The sequence below is a fragment of the Eutrigla gurnardus genome, assembly GCF_963514095.1.
Source record: "Eutrigla gurnardus genome assembly, chromosome: 20".
Lineage (NCBI taxonomy): Eukaryota > Metazoa > Chordata > Actinopteri > Perciformes > Triglidae > Eutrigla > Eutrigla gurnardus.
Window position 1 is genome coordinate 22,001,234 of NC_139931.1, and position 22,569 is coordinate 22,023,802.

The following is a 22,569-nucleotide window of genomic DNA, read 5'->3' on the forward strand; positions in this document are numbered from 1 at the left end:
TTTCACAATGAGACTGGGTGAAAGATGAGGCTAACAGGCTAGCCTTCTGTGTTAGCACCACGTTCAGACCTTTTTGAGCTCCAGGCAGGCCTGCAGAGTTAATCCTTTACACTGAGGCTTAACACGGAAGGATAATTCACACTCATAATTGATTCCGGAGCTTAATTCGCACAGAAACTGAAGGAAAACAGAAGAAGAAAATCTAAGATAACAGAGCTTGACAGAGTGCAGCGGGTTGGATTTGTGTGACTTCCATTTACGCAGCATTGCTCTCTCCGTCCTCCTTCACCTCTGACTGTTAATACACACTCGCTTTTTATTTCCCGTGGTTTGGTTTTATTCTTTGCCTCTGTAACCTCCCGCATAATGAAGACTTTATACGTTTGGAAAAGGATACACATTAATGGCATACGACCTCCCCGATCAGAACCCGAGTGGGGTTCTGTTATTGGACTTCTGTGCTAGTCACGGTTTGTCCATAACGAACACCATGTTCAAGCATAAGGGTGTCCATCAGTGCACGTGGCACCAGGACACCCTAGGCCGGAGGTCAATGATCGACTTCGTGGTTGTGTCATCTGACCTCCGGCCGTATGTCTTGGACACTCGGGTGAAGAGAGGGGCTGAGCTGTCAACTGATCACCACCTGGTGGTGAGTTGGATCCGCTGGCAGGGGAGGAAGCTGGACAGACTTGGCAGACCTAAACGTGTTGTGAGGGTCTGCTGGGAACGTCTGGTGGAACCCTCTGTCAGGGAGGTCTTCAACTCCCACCTCCGGGAGAGCTTTGACCAGATCCCGAGGGAGGCTGGGGACATTGAGTCCGAATTGACCTTGTTCTCTGCTTCCATTGTGGAAGCGGCTGTTCGAAGCTGTGGCCGTAGCTGTCGTGGTGGTGGTGTCGTGGTGGCAATCCCCGAACCCGGTGGTGGACACCGGAAGTAAGGGATGCTGTCAAGCTGAAGAAGGAGTCCTACCGAACCTGGTTGGCTTGGGGGACTCCCGAGGCAGCTGACAGGTACCGGCAGGCCAAGCGTTCTGCAGCGCGGGCGGTCGCTGAAGCAAAGGTTCGGGTCTGGGAAGAGTTCGGGGAGGCCATGGAGGAGGACTATCGGTCGGCCTCGAGGAAATTCTGGGAAACCATCCGGCGCCTCAGGAAGGGGAAGCAGCCCTCCACCAACACTGTTTACGGTGGAGGTGGGGAGCTGCTGACTTCGACTGGGGATATCGTCGGGCGGTGGAAGGAATACTTCGAGGATCTCCTCAATCCCACTGACACGTCTTCCATTGAGGAAGCAGAGGCTGGAGACTCGGAGGTTCATCCACCCATTACCCGGGCTGAAGTCACGAGGTAGTTAAGAAGCTCCCCGGTGGCAAGGCACCGGGGGTGGATGAGATCCGCCCTGAGTACCTCAAGTCTCTGGATGTTGTGGGGCTGTCGTGGCTGACACGTCTCTGCAACATCACGTGGCAGTCGGGGACAGTGCCTCTGGACTGGCAGACCGGGGTGGTGGTCCCTCTATTCAAAAAGGGGGACCGGAGGGTGTATCCGGGGATCACACTTCTCAGCCTCCCCGGGAAAGTCTATTCCAGGGTACTGGAGAGGAGAATTCGGCCGATAGTCGAACCTCGGATTCAGGAGGAACAATGCGGTTTTCGTCCTGGCCGTGGAACACTGGACCAGCTCTATACCCTCCGCAGGGTGCTCGAGGGTTCATGGGAGTTTGCCCAACCAGTCCACATGTGTTTTGTGGACTTGGAGAAGGCATTCGACCGTGTCCCTCGTGGCATTCTGTGGGAGGTACTTCGGGAGTACGGGGCCGGGGGCCCTCTGCTAAGGGCTGTTCGGTCCCTGTATGACCGGAGCAGGAGCTTGGTTCGCATTGCCGGCAGTAAGTCAGACCTGTTCCAGGTGCATGTTGGACTCTGGCAGGGCTGCCCTTTGTCACCGGTTCTGTTCATTATTTTTATGGACAGGATTTCTAGGCGCAGCCGTGGGCCGGAGGGGATCTGGTTCGGGAGCCACTGGATTTCATCCCTGCTTTTTGCGGACGATGTGGTCTTGTTGGCTCCTTCGAGCCAGGACCTCCAGCATGCCCTGGGGCGGTTTGCAGCCGAGTGTGAAGCAGCCGGGATGAGGATTAGCATCTCCAAATCTGAGGCCATGGTTCTCGACCGGAAAAAGGTGGCTTGCTCCCTCCAGGTTGGGGGGGAGTTCCTGCCTCAAGTGGAGGAGTTTAAGTATCTTGGGGTCTTGTTCACGAGTGAGGGAAGGATGGAACGTGAGATTGACAGGCGGATCGGTGCAGCAGCTGCAGTAATGCGGTCGTTGTATCGGTCCGTCGTGGTGAAGAGAGAGCTGAGCCGAAAGGCGAAGCTCTCAATTTACCGGTCAATCTACGTTCCTACCCTCACCTATGGTCATGAACTTTGGGTCATGACCGAAAGAATAAGATCCCGGATACAAGCGGCCGAAATGAGCTTCCTCTGCAGGGTGGCGGGGCGCTCCCTTAGAGATAGGGTGAGGAGCTCCGTCACACGGGAGGAGCTCGGAGTAGAGGCGCTGCTCCTCCACATCGAGAGGAGCCAGTTGAGGTGGCTCGGGCATCTGTATCGGATGCCCCCTGGACGCCTCCCTCGGGAGGTGTTCCAGGCATGCCCCACCGGGAGGAGACCCCGAGGAAGACCCAGGACACGCTGGAGTGACTATGTCACCCGGCTGGCCTGGGAACGCCTTGGGGTCCTCCCGGAGGAGCTGGGGGAAGTGTCCGGGGAGAGGGAAGTCTGGGCGTCCCTGCTCAGGCAGCTGCCCCCGCGACCCGGTCCCGGATAAGCGGAAGAAAATGGATGGATGGATGGATGGATGGATTAATGTCACATTATTCCCTTTTCTCCTCCAGTAAAATCTTTTTCTAAAACATCCTTCTGACTTGAGAATCAATCGAGGTATGATGAAATCAACTCAGATAAGCTTTGCTTTCATGATAATAATAGATTCATACAGTGTATCTCCCCTTTTCTCTTGGAGGCTGTTGTATTGCTCTCTTCCTCCCTCATTGTGTTAACTGTCTTTGAATCTATTTCTAGATGTCTGATGCTTTTTAAATTCTCATTTCTTTACACAGTATATACAGATGCAGTATACCCAAATTTAAATATAATTTAGAGTTGAGTAAAGCTTTAATTTGGCTTCTAAAAAGCAGTCAATAGAACTAAATACAAGTATTCATGAAAATGGCTATACAGTACATACACAAACACAAACCAACCAACCCAATACATCCATCCATCCATCGTAATGGTATCCGGTAAGGGCTCACAGAGGAGGGGCCTGGAGCCAAACCCAGCTGATATTGGGCGAAGGTAGGGTACACCCTGGACAGATCGCCAGACCATAGAGACAGAAAGGCAACCAGTCTATCACAGGGCTGACATGTAGAGACAGACAGGTCCATCCTGCATGTCTTTGGACTATGGGAGGAAGCTTGAGAACCCAGAGAGAATTCACACTAACATGTGGAGAACATGCAAAATCCACACAGAAGGAACCTAACAGGAACTTGAACCCGGGCCCCTCTTGCTGTGAGGCTATAGTGCTAACCACTACACCACCGTGCAGAAACATATTTTGTCCCAGATTTCAACAGCTGGTTAACGTTGTAAAAGTATAAATGTTAATAAAAAAAACAACATAAACCAGTACAAACATGACAAGCATTAATATAAACCATGTTCCAAATAGACCTATTACAAACACTAACACCAACATTTTAATTGTGGAACATAAAACACCACTTAACACAATAGAGAGTCCTGTCCCTTCCAGTGTTCGAACTTGTTGTGCTAGCTAGCTCTGTTCTATAACAACCATAAAGTTAGCATAGAGCATTAGCATAGCATATCATTTCAGGAATAAGACCTGTTGTTCGTGTGAAGCTGACCCACTAAAAGGTCTAATCTAATCTGGCCCACTCCATGATTGAGCAAAGTGTGAAAATTGCTGTTATTCCGATTTTTGAAATAAAATTGACTGCTAGTGTACCCTGGCTACGCTATTATAGTGTTTCGCTGTTTTTATCTTTTGAGTTAATTTATTTATTCATGCATTGTAAGTGACCTTGGGTGTCCTGAATTTTTTTCATTACTGTTAGTGTATCCCAGCGACGCTATTATAGTGTCTCCAGCATGCTTGCGTACAGGCTATGTAACACATTAGTTGCTCAATGCAGCAGCAGCAACATCCATTCAAGACAGTGAAGGCCGAACTGAGTGGTCTTTGAAATGAGACTGTCTGGTCTACAGAGAATTTCCTGTTTGCATCACCTTTGATGCTCCAACAGCTCCAGTTGACAAGAAAGAGCATAGAAGAGAGGAGCAGCAGAGCCAGGGCCAAAATCATCGAAAGAAAAGGATCACTGACCAAAAGAGTCAAAGGTTCAAAAGACAGGAATGTTGTTTTTTATTTATTACTTGAGGTATTTTCAGGTTTTGTGTCGGTGATTGGTTGTTAAATTATATGCTAAAAAGTTGTGAAGTGATACCTTCACCAGCTGCTTGCAATCACACATTCTTGACCAGACTGTGTAGAATAAGATATTGGCGACCGATGGAGCTCAGTAAAGGTCATAGATGCCCCTTGAAATTAGTTTCTAATGAAACATCTTGTTTTCTCTCTCTTCCTTTGTTTCCTCACGCAGTTCACCAGTAGAATCAGTCTTATTTTATGCTATCACAACCCTCCACAATCTGCTGCTGCACCAAGAGGGGTCCAAGATGGCGGTGCGTCTCGCTGATGGCCTGCAGAGGATGGTTCCCTTACTGAAAAAGAGTAACCCCAAGTTCCTGGCCATCACCACTGACTGTTTGCAGCTTCTGTCCTACGGCAACCAGGAGAGCAAGGTGAGGAGAGGAGCTTGACATCCTTGTTGTGTCCACTTATTTATTACACAATGACACTTCCTACGTCCTGTTTCTTGTCAGCTGATCATCCTAGCCAATGGGGGCCCAGAGGGTCTGGTGTTCATCACAAGGAACTACAACTATGAGAAGCTCCTGTGGACCACTAGTCGCGTTCTCAAAGTGCTGTCTGTCTGTCCGAGCAACAAGCCAGTGATAGTAGAGGCTGGTATGTTTTTATCACCAAATCGTTAAATACCGCAAGCTGGTCAGTGCCCAATAGCGTCTGACACTGATTCACCCTTTGGTGTCTGTATGAGACCTACCATCTACCACTGCTCCAATGCACACACATCCACAACATTATTAGATGTTCAGAGCAACTGACGTGGTGAAGATGAAGAGTGACAAAATCCTTGTAGGACGGATGGGAGGGGAGTTTGCACGCATCAAACTAACCAAGTTAACTTATTTACTGTAGGTCTGTTACAAAGTTCAGTTAAATAATTCTACCATACTTATTTTACTGAACAAACATACTATAGTATTTAATCCCAAACCACAGTACGCTTGCTGTGTGACATAAATCTGAAAACTAAGTAAATCTACTTTGGGAGTTTATTTTGAAAAGACACTATGGAGCCGATCACACAGACGTGTCACCCACCACACCCTTGTTGTTGCTGGTCGGCCAGCAGGCGTGCGCTCCTCTCTTGTATCACGTGTTGTTGTGAATGATTTTGTAGCATTTTTTAATGCACATAAAAGTTCAACTTTTCAGTACCAGTAGCTTAGTCACACCACTTCATCAAATGGGGCAAGAGGCTTTATTACATTTTATTTATGTCTTTATCACTACGTCCTTCCTGGTTTGATGAGCAGACAATGAGAAGTTGATATTAGTAGTGTTTAGGATTCACTTTTTTCCATCCTCATCCAACAGCCTAGCAACATCATGAGCTCCTTGTCTGCTTGAATCCACGGTTGATAGTTGCACACACCCGTGACACACACTAATCAGCTTTTCAGTCAGAGGCAATTGCAAAGGGCTGTTTCTGAAGTGACATAGATTGAATAGTCGGGCCACTGACCAAGCTGCCATATTTGACCAGTTGGGAGTGACAATGTGTTGAGATCACCAAACACGTCTGTAGGACATTGGATGAAGATGTATGTACACATCTATTTCTTTCCATCTGTGTGTAGGTGGCATGCAGGCTTTGGGCCAACATCTTACAGGTTCCAGTCAGCGTCTGATCCAGAACTGTCTGTGGACACTCCGGAATCTGTCAGATGCTGCAACCAAACAGGTACGTACGGATTCAACCCCTACTACTACTACTGCAACTGCTACTACTGCTACTACTGCTGCTTTCCAGAGTAAGGGCGATGCACCCTGTTGGGGGCTTTGGGTCTTTTTGTGTTCTACTGTGTCGCAGAGCTCTTCTACAGGAGCTATTGTGGCATTTCCAATAACCAGCAAAGAGCTTGCAGTCTCTTTCTATTAACACTGGCACTGGTAGATTCTAGTGTTGCTTTCGTTACAGAAAATAATGACGAAATATCGTCGTCAATGAACGTTTATCATGTGAGGAAAACGAGACAAGACGCAACGAAAATGCTGGTCATGTGACGATAACGATAATTAAATGTATAATGCAATATTGACGCATAAAAACGAGACTAAATGTGGTTTACAAAATAAAAACTATGCTAAAATGTGTCTTCATTTTCGTTGACCAAAACTAGGCGAGACTAAATGTTATAATGTTGTTTCGTCTCGTTTAGTCGCGTTATTATCAGTAGGCTCGTTCAAGGTGAACTGCGCCTCACCTGGCAAGTAGACGAGAGCCGGCGGAGCAGCAGGAGGCGGAGCCTAAATGCTGCACTCCAGTCGGACAATTTCCATCAGCCCTTGAAGATTTGACAGGAAGTCATAGAAAAAGTTACATCCTGTTAGACGGGATCTGTAGGCTATTTGTAGTTTGCGACCACATTCACATTTATTTATATTTGTTCATAAATATCTGTGGAAATCAGAATCAGAATACTTTAGTAACCCCTCGTGAAGTTAAACAGCTGCAGTTTTAAGAGAAAGAGAGTCAAATAAGTATAAAAATATAAAGTATAAAATAATGCCAATAAATATTATTAATATTTATTGGCATTATTTTTTGACAGTTATACTGTAATAAATGTGTATCTGGGTAGTGTTGCTTTCGTTAATGAAAATTATGACTAAATATCGTCGTCAACAAACCTTTATCCTTTATATGAGGAAAACTAGACGAGATGCGAAAATGCTGGTCATGTGACGATTACATATTTGGTTGGTAAAATAATATGTTGAAAATTCAAATCAGAGCGTCTTTTGTGTCTGGAATGGATGCATTCTTGAGTCTATAAGGTAACAATAATATAAGATAACCTTGTTTGAATTGTGAAATAGGTTTGGCTAAATACAATCTTTGACTAAAACTAAACTAAAATGTCAACAGTTTTCGTCGACTAAAACTAGACTAAAATAGTCATGGACAATTCTGACTAAAATAAGACTAAAATGCTCAGACTTTTAGTCGACTGAAACTTGACTAGACTAAATATAGGATGAACATGACTAAAACTAATAAAAACTAAAATGATAGCTTGAGACAAAGACTAGACTAAAATTAAAAGTAAAACAGACCGCCAAAAACATCACTAGTAGATTCTCAAATACTCCAGCATGTAACAGGGCTTTCCAGTGGGGGTCTGGATTGGCATATGTGTGCCGTCTGGGCAGCATACCTTTTGATGCAGTGGTCCAGAATCACCCTCTCCATGATAGGTGGCCCATTCCCCTCTGCCAGCCATGTTCTGGTCCGGTGGTTCAGTTCAGCGAGTTGGGGCAGGGCTGGTTGGGTGGGATCAAACTGCCAAGCATGGGAATTTTAGGTAGCAATCTAATATGACTGTATTCTTCATAATATGTGGGCAATGAGGCTCAGAGGTAGGCAGTCTGTGCAGTTAAAAATTCAAAAGTCCATTTTGAATTGGGGAGGGAGAAGTTTAAATGTAACAAATGTTCCTCCCGGTCTGGGGTATCAGGCTCAGTTCCACTCACTGGCTGGCCTGGCTCTTCTGAAAGTACACAAAAAACAGAGCAGTTATCACCACAGCCAAATACACCAGTCAATGTAACAAAGCTTCAGGGTAGCTTGATACTGTTTTGAGAGAGGCCCACCATGCTATGACAGCAGCCTCCCTTCTCTGGAGTGAATCTTCTCAGGCTTTCTAGCCAGGCATCTTGATTGGAGATGGTCTTCAGCTGGGCTTCTCCTGGTTTCCAGCCGCTGCCGGTGGATGTAGCCTACCCATGATTGACAATAGCTATGTCCCAATTCAGGGGCTGCAGCCTTCGGAGGACCCAGCCTACGCGGTCTACGGAGGCAACGGCTTCGGAGACTCCTCCGAAGGCTGGGTCAACCATCGGTAAATGGGACGGTCTAACCTACGGAGCATTTCCTGATTGCGTCGCAACGTCATCACTTCTGCCGGCCAAGCCCGGGAAAAACACCGGTCACAACAAAAATACGACAGACGACAATACAGAAAATACAACTGACAGACGACACAGACAATACAACTGACAGACGACAATGATGGAGCCAGAGTTTTTTTTAAATATATATATATATAATATACCCATTAATAAACGATAAATAAGAAATGGAACAGATAATGTTACAAGATTATATGATTTTAATTTAACTACATACAATATTTGGAACAGAAAATGGAACAATACAATATTTTTAATTGACAATTTAAATTACAAAATAAACACAGAACTTAATCAAACTGAAAAAAAACATCCACCCACCCCAAAAAAGCCTCTCAACCATTCTCTCCAATAAACAAAAAAGTCTCTCCATCCTCTCTCTGCTCTCTATTTCTCTCCGTTCCTCGTTCTCCCTCTGTAACTTCATGTCCTCCCTGATCAAATCCAGCAATTCATCTCTTTTCCTCTTTCTTCTTCCTTCTTCCTGCTGTCGGAGGCCTTGTGTTCTTGGCCCCTGTGAACAGGTGGTCGTTCTCACCCCGGAGTTTGATAAAATCCTCCGTCTGCTCCTTGCTCCCTACAACAAAACGACATGTAAAGCACATTTCCTGTTATGTCAACATGCAAAATTATTGTACGATATAATAATGATATTAACAGTAATGATGCTCCTAAGGTTAGCTCTGTATTCAATCCAAACGTTTGCAGTTTTACAGCCTAGAAATACAGTGGGGCTCACAACCCATCGTTAAAGTTATATGTTCAGCTGCATTCATCTTTGGGCGCAGGAGAGGAGCGAACTGTAGCCTACACAACTTACAACGAGAAACAGAACTTGCTTATATTTTTGACCCGAACCCGGCCCGAACCCGTGGGTCCTGTTGGGTTTGTCGGGCAGACCCGACCCGTTGAGAACTCTACTTTTGAACCCTGTGGAATCCCGACCAATCACCACCTGGACAGAGACAGAGAGAAAAACACACACAACGGAGCAGCACCTCCCTCTGGCAGGGAGGGTTAACACACACACACACACACACACACACACACACTTACATATGTCCCATGGACATAACACACTGCTGCCAGTGCCGGTGCTGCTGCCGTTGTTCGCCACCATTGTTGGTTGAACAAAGCATCTTGGGATATGGGAGGCCGCGAAGGATAGTAGCGGTGCATCCTCCGAATACAGGGAAAAGGAGGACGCATTTGTCGGCTGCTTTTTGAGGAGCCTTCGAATTTGGACGAATTGGGACAGCCTTTGTGCAGCTCTGTGACGTAATCTGCCTTTGAATGCAGCCTCCAAAGGCTGTAGACCCTGAATTGGGACACAGCTAATGACTCCCAGCAGATAGCCCATTCCGAGTGGGTGCTGCCTCTTCCTACAGCTCACTCCAGCGGTTAGGCAGGCAGGCCCACCACACTACTACTACTACTACTACTACTATTACTACTGCTACTACTACTACTTCTACTACTAAAGAATGCTTAGATTATAAAACTGAATTGCTACCGCTACCACATCTGTTACATTGCTCGAGTGCACAGATGTGGTCTGCTTCATAGTTCTTGTACTTGATACTTGTACAGCAGCACAGACTGGCACAAAACAAAGTTCAACCCTTCCCATTTTTCATTGATCAAGAGTCATTTCTATTTTAAGGCCCTGATGCCGGTGCCGATCAACACATCCTTTTTTCATTGGGTTGTCAGTGTTCTCCCCCCAGTTTAACCTGGAACTTCATTTGGGCACTGCTCAGGAAGTGTATTGATTCAATGGAATTCTGTTGTATAGCAGATGTAGTCTCTGTACGCCAAGAACTCCTTATTAACATTGAGATTATGAGACTTAATTGACTATTATACACTTGAAGTTTCCCTGTTTTGACAAAATTGGGTGGCGTCCTCAATGTAATAGAATGTTAATTTCTTAAATAAATATAAATATAATTGTTAATTTTGAAGGTCGAATTTGAAAGTTTTTTAAATTATTTTTGGATGTAGATTTGAAAATCTGGACGCTCCTAGTTACTAAAGCTGCTATGTGGAGGCTGTGCTTTTTTTAAAATGTGTTTTCTCTCTCTCTCCATAGGATGGATTAGATGGTCTGCTGCAGATATTGGTCAGCCAGCTGGGCTCAGATGATGTGAACATGTTGACATGTGCAACTGGTATCCTGTCAAACCTCACCTGTAATAACTCACGCAACAAGGTAACTGTTACGTGATGGAATATTTCTGCTGTTGAACATCTGCTGCCACTCTTCTGCTTGGAGGCTTTCACTAATAGTGGAGCAGATAAGTGCTACAATCTTTCAATTTGTGACACAAGCGTGAAAATTGCCATGAGCAGTCTCCATGGGTCACTTGACAAGAAACTTGTCCGAGACATTTGAAATTTCAAGATGGCGGCCATTTTTCAAGATGGCCGACACCTTAGTGGAGCAGTTAACCTCTCGTTATGTCAGCGACCCTCATGCGGGCCGTTTTGCACTAGTTTCGATTCATTCCGTTTAATCGCATATGATTTTAAATGCGTCTGCGTCATATTACACATCATTTGAAAGCTACGAGTCTCGCAAATCGAACAAAGTAAGCCGTTTTAGGCTCACGGAAAACACATCAAAAGCAAACACAGCATGTGTGCAAGGAGTGCACAGAAACAAGACCAGCGTTCCCTACCTTTCGAGCTGTCTGGAAGTCCAAAATCAACATGTAGCATGCTAATCCTTATATCCAGAGAACGGTAAGAGTCCAACAAACAAAAGTAGCCACTTCGTTTAGTCCCACGAGCACGCTAACTCCGGTAGTCATCCATAACACGCCATGTGTTGACGTTGTGAGTTTCTGAACAAAATATTGTTTATAGCTAGTTATCGCTCTTCGATGACGGGCGAACAACAAAGCTTCGATTTCCGCGTACAGCAGCTTCTTGGCGACAAAACAAGCCCCCTTCCACGATTCTGCGATCCGAATTGGCTGAACAATCTGTCCATCAAGAGAGCCAGTGCTTCACTGCCTCTCGGCTGACCAACCACGAGAATCCCCAGGCAGAGAGCCAATAGGCAGAGGAGTACATTTTTGACTGACAGGTCTTATAGCCAATGAGCTTACGATTCCAGCGGTATGTTACATGGGGGGAGGGGGCTTGAGGGTGAGAGTGCAGCAGCTCAGAAAGGTCAGACTGTGACCTGCAGATATGATAGTTATGCAGCGTCTCATTACAGAAGGCTGTTATGTAAAAAAACATTAAAAAAATGTTGGTTTTATTAGTAGTAGTTGTAGAACTGGTGAAATAAACAAAGTAGAATTATATACCTAAAAATACCCATAATCTCATCTGGAACACTTGTTCCAGATGCAGCTCCGTCTGACATTGCCCTACAACACTGCACTTGCAAAGCTCATTTTTGGGTGTCTTTTTATCTACTTTCTACCAGTTTTTGGTCAGGCTTGTGGCTGTGGCTTCATTCAACTTTTAGGCCTAAATATAACAGCCACAGCTAACTTGTTTCATTCAAAAAGAAAAATAATTTAGGCGAGGCAAACAAATTGCAATTTCCACTATGTTTGAGCTGCAGTAACTCAGTGTCAATAACACTTAGAGTAAATCTGACACTTGCAGAAGAAAATTCAAAGGGTTATCTTTCAGGAATGCTCAGCTTTGTGCCTGTAGTCATAGGGGTTCAAAAACAGTAATCATTTTACTTTGGGTATGTCGTTTTCAGCCTTTTCTTCAAAAATAGGACGGCCAAGATATAATGGTTCATTTGATGATACTTGCATGAAAATTGGCATGAGCAGTCTCTATGGGTCACTTGACAAGAAACTTGTCCGAGACATTTGAAATTTCAAGATGGCGGCCATTTTTCAAGATGGCCGACACCTTAGTGGAACAGTTAAGTGATATAATGGTTTATTTGGTGATACAAGCATGGAAATTGGCATGAGCAGTTTCTGTGGGTTACTTGACAATAAGCCACCCACAGCTACTTGAAATTTCAAGATGGCGGCCATTTTTCAAGATAGCCACCACCTAAATAGAGCAGTTAAGCAATATAATTGTTAATTAGTGACACAAGCATGCAAATTGGTATGAGCAGTCTCTAAGAGCCTGTCCACACGAAAACATTTTAAGTGCGTTAACGTAGAAGTCTTGTGTGTTTTACACTGCCGTCCATACGAATCCGTCGTTTTTGCAGCCTGAAAACGCACTTTTTTGAAACCAGCTCTCAGGGTGGAAAAGAAAAAAACGGCACCCCTCCGTTTCGTGTTCGTGTAGACAACGAAAACGAATACGCTCACTTCATTGCCCCGCTCCTCAACCCACGAGCCTGACTTCTTCCCTCGTGACATCTCCTAACAACAACAATAACAGCGGCCTACGTGCTCGTAGCAGATATTCTGTTCGTCTGTATGACGGCGTATCAGGGCCGCTGTATGAAAAAAAAAAACGGAGCCGAGAGAGAGGGGCGATATTCCGTGAAAAAACTTGCAGATATGCTACTTTATTGCGATGCTAACAAACAACCGCTAGCTAACTTCCCATGAATGTAGGCATTTATTTGTCTAATTAATCCATCCCAACATGTGACAACGCCTCGTCAAGGTCCTTAGGGTGACGGCTTTTGATGCTTATTGCTTATTATTTATACGGGCCAAATTGTCATCTTATGGGTGTTTATTGATGGTCGGGCGGAGATTAGCCGTAACTCTCAAGTGTTGCCATAGAAATGGCAAACATCCGGTCAAGCTCCGTATCTTCTTCTGCGTTTTTGTAGCAGAAACAGCGCCGCATAAGGGTCTGGAATATGTACTACAGCGCGCTGAGTCGTTTTCAGTGGATTCGTCTGGACGCGGATTTTCTTGAAACGACGCCAAGGCAAAACGGAGAAAAAAGTTGGTTTCGCTTCGTCTGGACGGCCTCTAAAGGTTTCTTGACAAGAAAACACTACCAGCCACTTGAAATTTCTATTTTCAAGATGGCCGCCCCCTGGATCCTCAAAAGATCAATTTGGATGAAGAGGTCATGAAGAGGCAGACATACGTATCTTCCTTCATACCCATGCAGTGAAACAAGGACACAAATCCCTGATGATCGATGCCAATGACACAGACATTGTAATCATAGCCACTTCTGTTTTGCCCTCTTTGATGCAACTTGGCCTTGAGAAAATGTGGGTGACTTTTGGCAAAGGATGGATCCCAATACATGAGGTGGTTTCAGCCATAGGACCAGAGAAAACACATGGTATCCTCTTCTTCCATACCTTCAGTGGTTGTGACATTGTGTCATCCTTCCATGGCAAATCAAAGAAGTCTGCCTGGAAAACATGGGACAGTAACGCCGTTATTTTTTCAGTAACGGGGTAATCTAACTAATTACTGTTTCCGTCGTTTCAACGCCGTTATCGTTACTGAACGTTAAATGCGGTGCTTTACTATGAATTTAATTTGTCGGTTGTCGGTTAAAAAAAAAAGTCAGGATCGTGTTCTGCTTGCGCGCCACTCGTGCCTGGTCTCGGCAGCCTGTTGTCCGTGGAGAAACATGCAAACTTGTCGTGAGCTGGAGCCGGAGTTGGGGCTGCTGCTGGTCTGAGCGGCGTGCGAGGGCCACGCGGGCCCCGGTGTCCCGCCGTTCTGGTGTTGGACGGGAATCCGGTGCAGCTGTGGAGCGCGGATGGTGAAGATGGTGGTGATGATGATGATGATGAACGGCCCGGCGGCTCGTGGAGGCACCGGGGTCTCGCCGTCATTATGTCTAATGCTGTGCGCTCTGACCCTGTTTTGTGATATATGATAGACACAGCGTCTCCCACTGTATAATTTCTCCTCAAGTTTTGATTATTCCCGCATGCGAGGTGCGGAGAATGCAATCTCAATTATTATACACAAGACTACACGCTACGCGACTATAGCAGTAGACTACAAGACTACAGTTTGCCATCTCATTACAAGATCTTTTTTGTGTAAAATGAACAACTTTTAATAGCGCATTAAATAGCGCATTTTAATCTAATCAGTTTACCGGTTTCAACCGGTTAATGAGGCTCGGTGGTCGGTCAAAAATATTTTTAGTTTCGGCCATCCCTAATTCGAAGAAGCAGCAGAGATGCGAGTCCGGAGCAATCCGATGAAAAGTTGTCTGTTCTACTCATTTCAACTGACTTGTGAAAACTGCTCAGAAAAATCAAAATTCTTTGACATAAAGCAACTTTTTTTTTCACAGTAACGCAAATAGTTACTTTCCCTGGTAACTAGTTACTTTTATTATAAAGTAATTCAGTTACTAACTCAGTTACTTTTTGGAACAAGTAGTGAGTAACTATAACTAATTACTTTTTTAAAGTAACGTTCCCAACACTGGTGATGAGGTCTCAAAAACATTTGCAAGACTCAGCGAATGTCCCTCTGCAGTTGAAGATAAGTGACCTGCAAGCTTTGGAGAGATTTGTTGTGCTAATGTATGACAGGTCCAGCGATGTCACAACTGTGAACAAGGCCAGGCTTAATCTCTTTGCCAGAAAGCAAAGACAATATGATTTGATCCCACCAACTCAAGCAGCACTCAAAGAACATGCCAAACGTGCTTCTTATGAAGCTGGATATGTGTGGGGACATGCATTGAAGCAACATTCACAAATGGCAAGCCCATCCAACTGGGGATGGGTGGTACAAGACGAGGACTTGACCAAATGTGGGTGCACCAAGGCATGTACTGGAAGGTGTAAGTGCTTCAGATATGGACTCAGTTGCACATGCCTATGTAGTTGCCCCTGCTAGAACCTATTTGCATGTTTCTTTTGCCAGAGTTATTCCCTGTTGTCCTCTGTGTTTTCAGGTGTAGGCCTATGGCTCGGCTTTCCCTCGCCACATCGGCACATCATGTTTTACTTTGTCACCAGCCTATTACTGTGAAATTTTCAGTTGTTATTTTGTAGCATTGCTTCCACTGCCTATATTTAACAGTGAAGCTCATTTTCAGTTTAGTTCCTTAGTATTGTTTGAGATACTTTCTGTTTGTCATGGTTCTGTGGCTGTGTCAGCCAGAGCTGCTGTTGCCTCTGGATCTGTCCTTATTGTCATTCAGTATTAGCCATTGCTCAATTATTATTTTGGGGCACTGTTCGTTCAGCACCACAACTCTGCTAATTTATTAATCTTATTTTTTGTTTCCCGATCCCTTACTATTTATTTGACAAATTGAATGGCTGTTCGTTTAAAAAAACCTTAAAAAAAAAAACTCCCTTGTGACTGTTACCTTGTCGTGGTAAGGGAGCTTGTGTACCTCAATGAACCCTGAAAGAGCTATGCCGGTGGAAGGCAACTCCTGACAGGTTTTACCAAACTGGACAGGTCGTGGGCGAGGAATCGGACAAAACACAGTCAAACAGCCTCTCTTGATAGAGCCTTTTGAGGAACCCAATAAATTTCTATGAGAAAATGTATCATTTAAAGATCCACATGGCTGATGGCAGTCATCCTAAAAAATGGCTGCCATCTTGAAATTTCAAGTCGATGTGGTGATCATTTGGTCAACTCCCAACAACTCTCCGCAATATAGGTGGAAGTGGAGTCCAGAAGACTTTCCACTCCTCGTCCTGTACCACGCATCCCCATTCGGAAGGGCTTGCCATTTGTGAATGTCGCTTCAATGCCTGTCCCCACACGTATCCAGCTTCATAAGAAGCACGTTTGGCATGCTCTTTGAGTACTGCTTGAGTTGGATCAAGTCATATTGTCTTTGCTTTCTGGCAAAGAGATCAAGCTTGGCCTCTTAGCACAACAAATCTCTCCAAAGCTTGCAGGACGCTTATCTTCCACTGCAGAGGGACATTCGCTGAGTCTGCCTCTTCATGACTACACAGGGCTACTGCATCCAAATTGATCTTTTGAGGATCCAGGGGGTGGCCATCTTGAAAATAGAAATTTCAAGTGGCTGGGAGTGTTTTCTTGTCAAGCAACCCTTAGAGACTGCTCATACCAATTTGCATGCTTGTGTCACTAACTAAACAATAATTTCGCGTAACTGCTCCATTTAGGTGGTGGCCATCTTGAAAAATGGCCGCCATCTCAAAATTTCAAGTAGCTGTGGGTGGCTTATTGTCAAGTGACCCATGGAGACTGCTCATGCCATTTTTCATGCTTGTATCACCAAATAAACCATTATATCACTTAACTGCACCACTAAGGTGTCGGCCATCTTGAAAAATGGCCGCCATCTTGAAATTTAAAATGTCTCTGACAATTTTCTTGTCAAGTGACCCATGGAGACTGCTCATGCCAATTTTCATGCTTGTATCACCAAATAAAGACAGAAACAGAGGAACGCCGCACACTCAGCTCCAGTTGCAGAGAGTTTATTTAGACAACGTTTCGGCCTATTCAGCTTGTCAAGTCTAGTGTGTGCAGTGGCAGAGGGAGTGGCTAATGAAGCCTGTGAGCAGGTGCACACCTGTTGTGAATCTGCCACTAATCAAAATATATCAAATCCTAAATCCCAAAGGAAAAATATAATACATACTGAAGAAACATTTTTTGTTAGTAAAATAACATGATTAAGGAAACAATACATATACAGAATAAAGAGAAATAAGGAGAAGTACATCCCATTTACAAGAATAATATATGTTGGGACATACTGAAACACATCTATGAAGCGTTCAGGAAAAAACACAATAGGCAATACATATTACCAAAAATGAGAACAGATCAGTTGCACATCAGTCTATAGAGGTATCATTAGCGAAACCTGAATCTGATCTACATTTTAATCTACTTTTTTGGATGCAAAGTAAACAACAAATCACAGAAAGCACTTCAGATCATAATCAATGTTAAGACCGTTGGGTGATAGTGTGTTTAAATAGTGTATGTAGAAGTGTTCTCTCCTCAACAAGAGATTTTCTAAATTTCCACCTCTTAGGGGGAGAGAGACCTCAATACCTATATATTTCAGTGAGGAAATAGGATGGTTTGCCTCGGCAAAATGAGCAGCTAGGCGATCCAGGTTTTTAGTTCTCTGCTCGTTTTTCCTACATAACACTTGCCACATGGGCAGGTGATAAGATAAATCACCGATTTGGTATGGCAAGAGATGACCCCCCTGATCGAGACAGACTTGCCGGAGTGTGGATGTCTAAAAGTGCTACAGCGATAAGTAAAATTACACTGGGCACAGGCTCCACAGCGTCTGTTACCATCTGGGATAGGTGCAAGTAGTCTTTGGCTAGAGTCAGAAATGGGGGCCAAGTCAGATTTTACGAAGCGGTCTCTTAAATTGGTTCCCCGCTTGTACACCACAAGAGGGTTTTGTGTACAGATTTGTTTAAGATTAGGGTCCGATATATGGAGAATATGCCAACGTTGTTTGATAATACCACCAATCTTCTGGGATTGTTTTGAATATTTTGTGGAAAAAATAATAGAGGTTTTTTATTTGTATTCATTTTCCTCTGAAACAAATCTGATCTCGGTCTAGCAATGATCTGATCAGTAGCTCCATTTATTTGATTTGGTTTGTACCCTCTTACACTAAATTTGTTTTTCATCTCTGCCATGTTTTTGTCAAAATCAGATTCTCTACTGCAAATTCTCTTAACCCTGCAAAACTGACTATATGGAAGACTGTTTTTTAGGGGAAGAGGATGACATGAGTCTGCTCTAAGCAGACTGTTGCGTGCTGTAGGCTTAGTAAGAAGATCAGTATAGAGTGTATTGTTCTCACGTATGACCCATAAGTCAAGGAAACTAATACGGTTTGGGTCAGAATCCATGGTAAATTTGAGAAAATCAGAACAATTAAGATAGTTGAAAAACACTTTTAACTGATCCCTACTGCCTCGCCAGAGAACCCACACATCATCAAGAAAACGTTTCCATGTAACAATGTTGTTTTTAAATTTGTTGTTAGAATAAATATACCTTTCTTCAAAAAGAGCCATATATAAGTTGGAAAACAAGGGTGCAAAAGGGCTTCCCATGGCCACACCTCTCTTCTGAAGGAACCAAGAGTCTTGAAAAATAAAAAAGTTACATGTAAGGATAAGTTTAGCAAATTCTACAAGGCAGCTTAATGAAGGGATAGAGTGTGAATCTCTCTTAGACAAAAAATGTTCCATGGCTTCAACACCTCCGTCGTGGGGAATAGATGTATAGAGGGCAGACACGTCAAAGGTAGCTAGAATCAAGTCTTCCTCAGGGAGTGTATCATCAAATAAACCATTATATCACTTAACTGCACCACTAAGGTGTCAGCCATCTTGAAAAATGGCCGCCATCTTTAAATTTCAAATGTCTCAAACAATTTTCCAGCCTTAATGAAAATTTACAAAAACTGTTGTGTGCGAGGTCCTTCTCAAAGATGGTCACCATTTGACGGCTTCTTCTGTTTGAAGTGATCAAAGAAACAACAAAGAAAAAAAGCATGCGTGTGTGTGTGTGTGTGTGTTACATTACATATTTAAAAAAATATTTCCATTCATCTCAGACAATCACAATGTAAGCACTTCTTACATGTTATTGAGATGTACCGTTTACTCATTGCTTTCAAGCCTCAGCCACACATCCTCACACCCAGTACACATGCCATTTATTGATTGAAGTTTTCTTTTTAGTCCATCATTAGAAATGTATTTCTGTGTTGAACTGGCTTTGATGCTGGAAATGAAAGTGTTGCAGATTAGCCCTTAAGCTCTCTTCTCGTCTACCTGTTCCCCCTCAGACTCTGGTGACCCAGTTCGGTGGTGTGGAGGCGTTGATCCATGCTGTGCTTCGTGCCGGGGAAAAGGAGGATGTTGCTGAGCCGGCGGTCTGCGCCCTGCGTCACCTCACTTCTCGCCACCAGGACGCCGAGCTGGCCCAGAATGCTGTGCGGCTGCACTACGGTATCCCAGCTGTGGTCAAGTTGCTGGGGCAGCCGCACTACTGGCCTGTAGTAAAGGTGATAGGGGGCAGTGGTTTGTACTGGTATAATGTTACCATGCACTGGGAAGGGTGATATGTCATAGCGGGGAAAACACAGCTGTAATTGATACACTTTTTCAACGCTGATGTCTTAAACTTGCATGATGGCCAAGATGGCGAATTGGAGTCTTCAAAGCTGTAGTCCTCAACCAGTGGTGACAACAACACAACGCAAATTATTTGCGCAACCAAATTACATATAGAGTCAATGCAAAGACACAACGCTTGAAAGTTGTGTGTGGTGCTCTGACGTGAAAGCCAATCAGCCTTGAGATTGCTTCGTGTCATCACTTGTCAGTGAATCAGTAATGGAGACCAACATATGCGAGGGGTCTGTGGTCTCCCAGAGCTCTACGATAGTATCTAACATTTCATACCGAACCAAACTATGAGTACAAACCAGAGATGTTCTGTGGTCCAAACAACGAGGTCGCTGCCATATTTATGCCAAGACGACGTTATTTTTAGTGTTTATAGAGCAGCTAAAGTGTTAGCATAGCCTAGCTGAGTGATCCGCCATTCAGAAAACAAGCATTTTAAAATATTTGTGTATCGTCTCTTACAGACAGACTTACCAAACCATTAATTCTGACTTTTTACTAATCATTGTAATTTTGTCTTTACTTTTGCATAATTTATATCTGTTTATCGCCATAAAGACACGACAAAGTTGCTATTCACAGTGAATACAGCTCTATGAAATTCACCGAGCACTGCTTTGGGTAAAGTTATGAACTCAGACACGACGGTGTTTGGTTTCCTGGTGTATCTGGGACTTCATAGCATGTACAAAGCAGTTGTAGTGATGATTTCAGCCGTGATGGAGGATACATTCTTTGTGTTTACACAGAGATAAGCCTCTCTGGCATGTCCCAGGCTAATAAAAACACATTAAATGCGAAGAAATACTCTTTGGTGTGAACGCCCCTTTAGTCCTAATTCAGAATATTCAAATGGAATATATTGTTTACATGAGACATGAGTCAAATAAGTAATATTGTCATATTCTGAACAATGGAATAGAAGTGTGCATGGAAGGATTAAAGCGAAGGAGAACGAAGGGACAGATGTTAGCAGCATTGATGGCATTTATGTCAGTGTCGAGGGAGCCGCTGATACAGAAGAGACACAAATACATCACATGCACACATGGGAGAAGAACAGCACCCATGGACACGCAAACACACACACACACACACACCCACGATGGCATATGTCTCCCATCATACTTTACTTCCAAAAACGCTTCAGCTGTGACAACACCCACTGGCGAGCTGTGTCCCTAGAGAGACAGACAGAGAGATAGAGAGAGACAGAGACGCTGCAAGCTGGTTGTTTTGCTTGGCACTGAAGCCGAGAGACACTCGGAGACAAAGAGAGAGGAAGGACAGTAAAATGAAGAGAAGATGGCGTGAGAATCCCCGGGAGGCTCATTACCGTATGAAGAGAACGTGTTGGAGAAAAATGACAAAATACTTCTCCAGCCTCGCTAGCAATGCCATTAAAAGTATTGCTATTAATGACACATTTGACAATGTGATTCATAGCCACGTTAATATATTGTGCTTTCCCACAGAACATGAATACAACGCAGTGCAGGAACCATGTTGTTCTGGAGCAAAGTCAATTTCTCTGAATCCACCTTTTCTAATAAGCCAGAGAAAGATACACTGTAATAGTTATAGGGAACATTTCACTAAAAGGAAACTCTACAGGATCCTGGTTGTTGTTAGAGTCCTCTATCTCAATTTTCACAAGATTCTCTCAATAGCTCACTCTGACCAACGTGTGCAAACAATCTCATCAGGTCCATGTTTCATGTTTACTGACCTGCAGGGAGACTAGAGGAGACACACAGGTCCATGTTTCAGGTTTCAGGTTTACTGACCTGCAGGGAGACTAGAGGAGACACACAGGTCCATGTTTCGTGTTCCATGTTTACTGACCTGCAGGGAGACTAGAGGATTTACTCTTCTTGTGTGTGCCAGCAAGGTTATTTTCTACCCGAGCACAATGCGCCACCTAGTGACCTGGATGTGAAATGTTGTGTGTATTAAATGACATGGATGATGAAGCAATTAAATGAAATGGAAAAGGATAATAAGAAATGAATAATTAAATTAATCTTTTTTTCTTTATCCTTTTTTCGCAAGTCTTCACAAAAGCCTAGCAGCCATCAATCCAGAATCCATTCAGAAAACCAGCATTTTAAAAGTAGTTAGCTTGTGGTCTTGCAGACAGACCTAACAAAGCATGAATTCACACTTTTTACCATCACCATCATTATGGAGTTAAATCACAGAGGGCGGAGTGTCACTCATATGCATGATAAAGATGTAAAGATCTAACCATCTCTGGACATGAGCTTGTGAGGACATCCCTGTAAAACACCAGCCTCGTGTATTTACATACTGCTTCAGATGAAACTTTGGCTTAGACGTAGAGACTCGTTCCTCGGGGCAACATTCTAAACCCCAACTTGCCCCCAAAATCTGAACCTTTGCCTGTGAATGTGTCTGAATGAGTTGGATCCTGATGTACAGGCGGTTCCTCTGCCATCAGTGAAACATGTGACTGAATGTAGTGTTAAGCGCCTTGAGTAGCTAGTAGCTAGAAAAATGCTATCTAAATGCAGGTTTTTTCAGCATGTTTTAGCGGTGTTCCACAAAATGTGAATAGATTTGCTAAAAGCTGCGTTGTGTGTTGATGCTCAGGCGGTGCTCTGGTGGATGATGGCAGATGAGGGATCCTCTGTTGTGAAGTAGTGGGATGCTGCGAGGTGCGACTGGGGCCACAAACAAAGAGAGAGGAAATCATTTCATAAGAATATTAGATTAGAGTAGATTCAACTATATTGCCATTGTGCAGAGTTCAGGAACAAGGTGCAGGTATGAAACAATATACAAGTCTACTAAATGTATTGGATAGCACAAAAACAACTTAGTGTTAAATGAATCAGGTGTTAGAATAATAATTACGAAATGTCTTACTTCTGAATACTACTAATAATAATATATAATAATAAATAGGGGTGTGGCGATACACTCCGCTCACGAGACGAGACGAGACACGATATTGGGTTCACGAGAACGAGACGAGACGAGATTTTAAGAAAACTACAATGACAAAATATATGACTTGCACATGCATTTTGAAATATTGTATTATAA

The 22,569-nt window shown here is 43.9% G+C and overlaps 1 protein-coding gene across 2 annotated transcripts in view; it reads left to right on the forward strand.

Moving 5' to 3' along the window:
* Nucleotides 1-22,569, forward strand: part of LOC311030463 (junction plakoglobin-like) — a 202,183-nt gene that overhangs the window by 126,861 nt on the left and 52,753 nt on the right. For both annotated transcript variants that reach the window (XM_084036224.1, XM_084036225.1), the window contains exons 6-10: nt 4,696-4,897; nt 4,979-5,123; nt 6,101-6,204; nt 10,528-10,647; nt 19,158-19,376. In XM_084036224.1, the coding sequence (XP_083892350.1) occupies nt 4,696-4,897; nt 4,979-5,123; nt 6,101-6,204; nt 10,528-10,647; nt 19,158-19,376 (790 nt within the window). The remainder of the gene's footprint in view (nt 1-4,695; nt 4,898-4,978; nt 5,124-6,100; nt 6,205-10,527; nt 10,648-19,157; nt 19,377-22,569) is intronic.